Source organism: Lolium rigidum, chromosome 5 (genome assembly GCF_022539505.1).
Source record: "Lolium rigidum isolate FL_2022 chromosome 5, APGP_CSIRO_Lrig_0.1, whole genome shotgun sequence".
Classification (NCBI taxonomy): Eukaryota; Viridiplantae; Streptophyta; class Magnoliopsida; order Poales; family Poaceae; genus Lolium; species Lolium rigidum.
In genome coordinates, this window is record NC_061512.1 from 22,341,716 (window position 1) to 22,350,772 (window position 9,057).

Below are 9,057 nucleotides of genomic sequence, written 5' to 3' on the forward strand. Positions count from 1 at the left end.
GCAGTAGGAGTAGTACTAAATCCTCATTCATCTTCCAGAGGGAACGGCACTCCACATGGCACAACTCAGCACAAGATGGTAGTAATTCCCTTGTGGCTCATGATCCAAGGTGTAGCTAGCTACCTGCCCTGAACTCTGAAGCATACATACTGTATCATTCAGCGATTGCTCTGCGGCTCATGATCCAAGGCGCAGCTACTAGCTAGTAGCTGCCCTGAATCACTCATCATACATTGGTTGTTTCAGATCACAAGAATGTGCTGCTGATGAGTGGTGCTAAACGGTGTGTGCATTTGCATCGCTGATCTTCAGCTTAATTTGGAGCTGCCCCAGCTGCTGAGTCTGCTACTGCAGGAGGGTTTATGAGGGTGGTGGACACCATGGGGTTTAAAGTTGCTAGCCTGGGCCTTGGAACCCTGTTGCAGGGACCGACGGGGTACACACCAATGACGTCCCTCGTTGCAGTTGGCAATCAATAATATCTAGGGTTCTGAGATTCGGTTTGAATGGACAGTTTGAAGTCACCATAATGCACTGAATGGACAATTTTGTTTTCCTTCAAAAGGGAAAGGTCAGAACATCCCTGAGTTTGCATCAACGGATGCGCACAACCATAATTCTACAAAAGAAGACGCCAGGCAAAAACATCCACATTAAGAATCCGCATGAAGTTTTCATTATAATTTCATCACCCTTTTGTTCTTTCGAACATCCAAGGATACTCACAGCCAAATAGAATTTAACTGACGAAGATGCCAGGCATGGGGAATAAATCATCAACATTTCAGGTGAAACATCCACATAAAGTTTCCTTCTGCAAGTCTGCAAGCAACTAAGTAAGGAAGAACAGTATAGTGTACAGACTTCAGTTGAGCACGACACGATGAAGTGGTAAAATAAATCTGAACTCAACACTCCACATCGTGATTTCAAATCTTACACATCCAATCCTATACAACAGAGCTCCAGAACAACAATGATCACTATCTCCCAAAAAACAATTTAAGTGTAAAGTTATTTTTCTAGTAAAAACTGTAAAAATATCGTAGCTAACCAAAAAAAAAATCTAACCTCAAAAACCTCAATGCACCTACATGATGAAATCTATCGCCTTCAGCAAGATAGGCCCAAACCTGGTCATGTTGAGCACGATGTCCTGCTCAGACATGTAGACCTCCCCAACCTTCTCCAACCCACCACTGCTCCTAACAGCCTCAGGATCCTTGATCACGGTATGGTTCCACCCATACTTCTCCAGCAGCGTGCTCTCCTCCGGGCTGATGCTGTAGTTCACATGTCTTAGGCCCATGTCCCTTGCCGGCGCACCGTAAAACGCGTCGGCCATGAACTCGACTCCGTGCGGCACGACGTGCACAACCACACCCCCTGACCGCAGGAACACCATGTTCGTCAGGCCCGCACCGTGCGCACCCATGATCGCGTCGCACGAGTCGACGAGCTGGGCGAACTCGTCGAGGCTGCTGGAGTCAGTCTTGTTCTGGTCGACCTTGACCACCTCAAACCCGAACCACTCCAGGCCTTGGACAACATATGCTGCGTTCACAAACCTTCGGGTCTTGCCCCGGTCGATGAGCATCACCCGGGGCTTCTTGTCAGGGTCGTCTCTGTCAGCCCTGTAGGGTATGCCCACTTCAGGTGCCGCCAGACCGTAGGCTTGCCGGACAAACAGACGGAAGTCCATCATCGTGTAGTTCTGCGGTGACCGGTTTGGATAGATGCCGAGGTCTCCGTGGCTCCTTAGACCGACAATGACATGCGGGTAACACCTGACCTGGTTGTCCGAGTCAAAGTCGATGATGGCGTGTCGTGTGAGGTTGCTCAGGATTGTCGAGTACTTCTTGGTGAACCACGGCTGATTGTTGGTGATGAGGAACTGAACATCCCCATTGAACTCGCGGGCGGTGAGGAACAGTGGAACCAGGACATCACTGAAGTCATGCCAGATGTTTGCTGTGAGCCCACCAAGGGCAAATACAATGGCTGGCATGGCATGCTTGGAGGTGCATCTTGGCGCTGGTTGCGAGGTATTCAGAGATTTGACGGTCACCTTCTTGATCCAGGGAAGGTTCTTTCGGGACTGAGCTCGGATACTCCACTCTTCACCATCGGAAGTTTGTGTGTGCGGGACATACATGACAGTGGACGACTGACCAATGGTGCGAGCATCGCCGCACAGCTCACATATGTCAAAGCGCAGGTTGGAAAGGTCACAGACCGTCGTGCTGGATGGAGGTGTGCACTTGGTGTATGGTGCTGAACCTGTTTGGCAAAAAATAGGTAACCACCGACTTTGAAAGATCAGTACATGTCAGTATGATATAATTCTATGAGTACTAGTTTTGATGGTATCCATTCATTGAATAATTTAGTGGAGGTAGTAGGCAGTAATAGAAGATATTTGACTAGTGTTGTCAGAAGATGTTTGTGCAAATAATAAATCATTAAAAGAAAACACCAGCTGATGCAGAAAGGGTATGCCTAGACTCAATCACACCTACCATCATTATATTCTGATCAAGCTTTATGTATGAACATTGTATTCCTGATGATCTTCTACAGAAAACATCAAAAATACATACGAATGATCACATCCATATGTACATGTAACTTTTTTTCAGAATTTTTGAAACATCAAAAATACTGTTTTCGAACTTGCCATAAATTCAGCTTCCATATAGGCCAGGCTCACTTTTGCATTTTCGGTGCACACCAAGTTAAAATGAACTTTCTGTGGAAACCATATTCGAGTTCTAAGAAAAACTTCACAAATAGCTGGTATTCCCTCCTTGCTAAAATGTAATGCATACAAGAATTTTAAAAAGTCAAACGATGTAAGGTTTGACCAAGATTTTAAAAAAAAATTCAACATCTAGAATACCAAATCAATACCATCGGATTCATCATGATGTATATTTTCATATGGTATATACATTTGATAATCCAAATGTTGATACTTTTTTCTACATACTTAGTCAAACTTTACATCGTTTGACTTTTTAAAAACATTAATTGCACTACATTTTGGCAAGGAAGGAGTATATTATAAAGGTGTTGTTCTATAAATATGTGAAATTTGAAGTTTTAACTCATAATTATTTCGGAGGTAAGAAGAAAAAGTCATGTACGAATATTGTAACTGTTTCTCACTGTTCATTGCTGATATTGATTTTAATACCTCCCGATGTATTTATTTTTTAACTCGAATCTTTACACATTTCTGCAACATCAACTCCTTTACTTACTTTTTTTTTAAAATCTTCACTAAACAGATCCAGAGAAAGCGTTTTTCGCACATTGCATACAATTGCCACATAAACATATCGCCATTTCTTTTTTGCAAAATTAGGTAATCAACGACTTTGAATGATTAGTTCATGTCAGTATGAAATAATTCTATGAGTACTCGTTTTAATGGTATGCACTCATTGAAGTGGAGGTAGTTGGCAGTAATCGAAGATATTTGACTAGCATTTTCACAATATGTTTGTGCAGATAATAAATCATCAAAAGAGAACACCACATGATGCAGAAAGGGCATGCCTATACTGAACAATCGCACCTACCATGATTATATTCCGATCTAGTTTTATTCCAAACAGTTTACAGTATGATCATTGTGTTCCTGCTGATCTTTTCGAGCACATTACATACGAACGATCACATCCATATGCACATGTAATTTTTTTTCCCAGAATTATCATTAAAAAATGTAGCCCAGGCTCACTTTCCATTTTTGGTGTAAAACAAAGCTACAATAAAAACTCCGCGGACACCATGTTTGCATAATTTAAAAAAATTGTCAAAAATATGTGGTATCTGGTAATGTTAGACAGGTGGTGTTCTATTATTATGAAAATTTTGAAGTTCAAATTCATTATTTGGAAGGTAAGAATAAAAGTAATTATGCATGAATATTGATGTTGTACTTTTGTGACTACTCATTGCTGATCTTTTGTTCATACCTTCCAAATGAATTTGTTTTTGAACTCGAAAGTTTACTCTTGAGTCCAGAAAACAATTCTATAAACGAGCAGCATAGTGTTCTAAGTAAACATCCTAACATTTTGCGCAATTCAGAATTGACAGGTTACTAAGCAAAAAACAATAATTTAATGTTTTTGCCGGTATAATTTAGAGGTTTCTAGTGTTCCTTTCCAAAATTGTTATGTCTGCTGGCAAACATTAAATTCTTGATGAGGTAGAAAACTTACGTGTGGTCAATGTATTACGCCTTTAACCAGGCTTGCTTAACAATTTGAGAAAAATATCAGGCTTGCTCCATATGGTCACTAGCTGAATTACTGTCATCAGATAACAAGCTAACTGTCTAGGAAATAATTTTATGTTAGTCTAGGAAAGTCGTTGTACCACATTCATACCCTCCTAAATAGTAACTTCTAGACCTTCATATTATCAAGAATGATGAAACATTTATATGCCTAATTTCAATAGTAGAGCACTTGAGTTCTGTTCCCCAGAAAAGGAACAAAAAGTTTTATGTTAATGACTTGGTGTGCAGCACAAGTCATCCCAATGTGGACCAGTAGGATGATAAATTACCTGCTACCCTCTAGAAAGACAGTCTATAACAAATTAACGTTTCCATGTGGTGCACCTAAAGAGTATCATTCTCTTTAGCTTTAGCCCACCACATGGATCAACTTTACATCTAAAGCATGTGACTCAGTGCTAGTTATGATTACTTCCTTAATCCACTGTGCAGGAGAACTGGCGAAGTGGAACAGTAGATCTATGTTGTACTAGTTCCAGAACAGTATATTTGTAAGTATCTACCGAGCAGTGTATGTATCTACAAGCACTGACCCAATCACAAGCAAACAACTCTCCTGAGGATGTACCTGCTTCTTTCACTGTGACCTCTTCATCTTCCTGAACTTGCGGGCCAGATTCCTTCCCCGAATACTCTGAAATGGTGAAAAAGATTAGCAGAAGAACTAACTTATAGACTAGCTGCTGGTCAAGTCAAATTACACCATGAAAAAACAACAATGCCGCACCGGTGGTGGTATCCTCTGGAGCCTGTTGCTGCTCTCTGATTGCCTCGTCGGGAGATTCGTCAGGCTCTGCATCTCCAAAACCAAACCAATCAAGTCCGGCAAAGTCAGTTTGGATTCCGAAACTTAAGGAAAATTTCACATTTTGCTTACCAGCTTTTTGGTCACTCCCCTCCCCTTCTTGCCTTGACGAATCCGACGTTTCCAAGCCTGCATACCGGAAGCGGTCAGCAACTACAAGGAGACGATGAACAAGACACAAGCAATCGAACAGAGCTCTAAAAATCTTCTTGCCTTGATCTGTGGGAACTCTCCGAGGTATGCTGTCCTCCACATGTACCGGGGTGAATCGCGAGGAAGCTAAAAGAAAAGAAAATCTCCAGTGAGAACACACAGTACGAATGGCGATAGAGGAAAGAAGAAGAAGTCCACGTTTAGACTCGAGAGAATCTAGACTGACCGTCGGGGCCCTGCACGAACTGGCCGGTGAAGGCGACGAGGACGAGGACGGCCGCCACCAGGACGACGACGAAGGGCGCGCTGACCCTGCGGCGCCAGATGCCGCCCTGGCCCGCCTTGCTCCTGGCCGCCTTCGGGGACCCCATGGCAGCCCCTACTGTTCCTTTTTCCTCTCTTGCTGTTCTTGCTGTGGCAGCCACTCTCGCTCGAGCTTGCCTACGCTGGTCCTCTGCTTCTACTGCTCGCTGTGGTGAGCTGCTCCATGAAGAAGAGTGACCGGACGGCACCGGGGAGCTCGCGCCTTCCTAGAGGATGCTTTGTAGGGGAGGGAATGGACTAATGGAGAGGCTTTGAATCGAAGGAAGGTCGAGTGATTAAGTGGATTGGATGATTACAACGGGGGAAAAGGGGATCTGGGTCTGAGGCGGCAAGAAGCCAAGAACTCGGCACAGCAGGGGTTGAGACCGAGACTTGGGAGAGAAAGATATTACTGTACTAGTTCGTTGGGTTTTTCATTTATATACTTCCACGGTGATGTGGCAGTTGTCCATGTTTTATTCATTGACTAAGCAAATACTAAAAGATCTGTAGTAATATAAAGTTGAAGTAGTAATACTTACAAGATCTATGGTACTATGATAAAAAAAAATCTTTCTAAGTTCGTTGCCTTGTCTTTTGCTTTTCGATTTTTTTTATCAAAACTTCCGACAAGTATCGAATACCAAGTTGGCATAAGACGGATTAACTTTATAATGAGATTTTAATCCGGAAAAGCTAATATTCCACATATTGACAGGAATATGTTACATTTCACAAACTATTGATGTGTCTAAAATGTTCCATTTTTTAGCTTCGAAGTTTTAGAAATTCACAAACCAAATTACAAAATAATATCGCATTTCTACATGGGCGCACTCCTCGCATGGGGAAAGCAATGACATTGAGCAATAATCCAGCCTTCTCAATACACAAAAACTTAAAATCAATGAATGCATGGGGAAACCAATATTTTATTGTCGGACTATGGATGAATTTTTTTGAGATCAGAAACAATTGAAACAAAAGAACTAAAGCAAACTTACATTGCTCACACTCATTCATAATAAGTGTCGTGATTTTAAGCCAAACTCATGACACTTATTTATTATGAATCAGATAAAGTACATTTTTTGTGTGGAAAAACACTTACATTAGGCACCACCATGCAACCAAACAAATTTAGAGCCAATGATCCGTGGGGCAAGAAGATATCTCCTCTTCAACGAGTGTCCTGTCAGCCACATCCAGAGGTAGAGTCACGATGCTTTTATTTCCTGCTAAGTCTACGATACTCTCTGGCATTTGTTGCGCCCGAACAAAGAAACAAAATATTTTGCCCAACGGACCAGAGATGTTTATATAATTAGTTGCACCTAGCCAAAATGCATGATTTTGTAGTGTTAACATGATCCCTGGCATGTGGAGCCCACATTTTTATGAGTTGGCAACCAGCGTGGAGTGGTTCAGGCGACGAGCGTGCTTGCATGATTTGTAGGCCGTTGTTCCACGGAGCACCATTGTTTGCTGGAGTTGTTATATGTACTAGTAAAATTTTATTTGTATTATGGAGTAAAAAATAGGGGTATTGGTCAAATGGTCATATTTATATTTACTATACTAAACCTGAACAACTTCGATTTTTCTCACTTTTCCTGAATTTTTTTTACCCACCTGCCATCTTGACACGTGTTTTACCTTGGTACATTGAAGGTCCGTGTGTATTTCGGGGGATGCATTGCAGTTTCCAACTATTTTGGCTCCCCTCTGCTATTTCTTTCTGGGTGGATCTAGTGGTTCCCTCTTCCTGTAGCGCTGCTGTGTGCGTGGTAAAGCGGTGCAGGGTTGAATTGGTCTCGTGGTTCTCAGGTCTGGTCGTTTCTGGTCGTGGTGGGCCAGGCCTGGTTGTGGTATCTCTCAGTCTTTGACAACTGCTTTATTTGCTACGTGCAGCGTCGTGGTGTTTTGGGTTAGCTGAGTCAAACCATCTGGTTTGCGTTTTGTTTGCATCTGGTCTGTGGATCGGTGCACGGTACCCCACGTCTGTGTCTCCTCTTAAAATCGTGTCCCTGTGCGAGCAGTCCCCTTTCCTGTATCCTTCAATATTCAATCAATCTCTCCTACGGACGGCTCGCCGACGAGGCCATTGGAGGCAGCCTAAATAGCAGTTGCCGCTGGTCCTCTCGGTGAGTTCACCGAGCGGGCACCGCCGTCGTTTACTCCACGAGAAAGCCGAGGAGAGGAAGGATCCGGGAGCGTCCTCGGCGACACCAAGACATCAGCGCCGGCTCGGCCATCCACCACCCGAGCTCTCCTTGCGGAGCTCCTTCGTGTGCGGCGGCCATGGAGGACACCCCTACACGCGTTGGAGCCGCCCACGGCCGTGGCGACCAGCTTCGACGCGTGCGCGGAGAGGGCCTCGAGCCGCGTGGCGTGGCGGCCGGATATGTTGGGAGCGGCGCGGAGGCGGTCGACATCGGCGGCCTCGACTACATAGTTCCGGCGCACAAGGGCGGTGGCGACGAGCGCGTTGGGGAGACTGTGCGGGTCGTGCAGTACGTACTTGCGTCCAGCGATGGGGCGTACCGGGGGCATTCGAGGGCGGAAGAGGGAGCGCCGGTCGTGGTCGTGGTAGGGATCCCACGAGAGATCCCCGTCGCTGGCGAGCCTGGGAGGGCTGCGAGGAGGCATCCAAGACCGGCGCTGACAGCGCTGAACAAGAGATGCGTTGCCTCTGCTCGACAAATTCACTGGTACAATTCCTCACCGTGGACTGGATCAGGATCTGCCTGTTTGCAAATTTTATGTGTTGTTTGACTATTGGTTTCCAGAGCAGAGTACCATGGCCGGCAAGATCATGTCGATCAGCGATGAACCGCCAGATGGAGAAGGGGAATTGGAAGCTCAAGGCGGCACTGGACACGATGACAAGAGAGATCGAGCCATTGCACAATTGGAATATCTGGGGAAGTTTGCTAAGCTCATCTCATTTCTTACTTGTACTCTTTGTGTGCGTTTTCTGATGAACTTTTACCTAAACTTTGCAAATCAACACTGGCAGTTGTTGATAGTAAAAAGTTGTCGAATTCTAGGCATGCCCAAAGATGACACCTGTTTGTATCATGTTCAGGTTTCTACAGCGAAAGCTCACAGCTGCATGTCAAATTATATAATGTTCAGAGAGTCAGCAGCAGTGAGCAACTTGACCTGCTGACATGAAGCTTACGGGCCAACAGTGTTATTCAAATATTTAAGTTACTCCTAAGATCGAATCAGGTTTAGTGTCTGTCCCTTCATTCAAACTAGGTGCAGTTTTTTCCAGATTGTGATCTTCATACTGATAGGTGTTGTTCCCGATTAAAGGCACAAACGCCACATCTGCTGGGATGTATGATTTGCAGTTGCTCTAAATGTAACACTTCTCATCTGCTGGGATGTATGAGCTGCAGTTCCTCTTAGTATAACAATGCAACTTGCTCTTTTTAGCATTGTTTTTTTTTTCTCTAGAAGGATTGGTAGTGCATGT

At 44.1% G+C, this 9,057-nt stretch overlaps 1 protein-coding gene across 1 annotated transcript; it reads right to left on the reverse strand.

Moving 5' to 3' along the window:
* Positions 1-918: 918 nt before the first annotated feature.
* On the reverse strand, positions 919-5,641 carry LOC124653199 (beta-1,2-xylosyltransferase XYXT1-like). The gene is made up of 6 exons (XM_047192267.1): positions 5,497-5,641; positions 5,331-5,396; positions 5,190-5,246; positions 5,040-5,105; positions 4,881-4,946; positions 919-2,280 (listed from the first exon to the last, which is right to left on the reverse strand). Exons 1-6 carry the CDS (start codon positions 5,639-5,641, stop codon positions 1,091-1,093), a joined length of 1,590 nt encoding a protein of 529 aa, XP_047048223.1. The 3' UTR covers positions 919-1,090.
* Between the last annotated feature and the right edge of the window lie 3,416 nt (positions 5,642-9,057).

Bases quoted from the DNA above. Each gene is read 5' to 3' on its own strand.
- LOC124653199 (XM_047192267.1), bottom strand. From the start codon at position 5,641: ATGGGGTCCCCGAAGGCGGCCAGGAGCAAGGCGGGCCAGGGCGGCATC. The intron at 5,247-5,330 runs GCAAGAAGATTT...TCCGGTATGCAG, and splicing joins GAGAGTTCCCACAGATCAAG to GCTTGGAAACGTCGGATTCG. The intron at 2,281-4,880 runs GTACATCCTCAG...TTTGCCAAACAG, and splicing joins GGTCACAGTGAAAGAAGCAG to GTTCAGCACCATACACCAAG.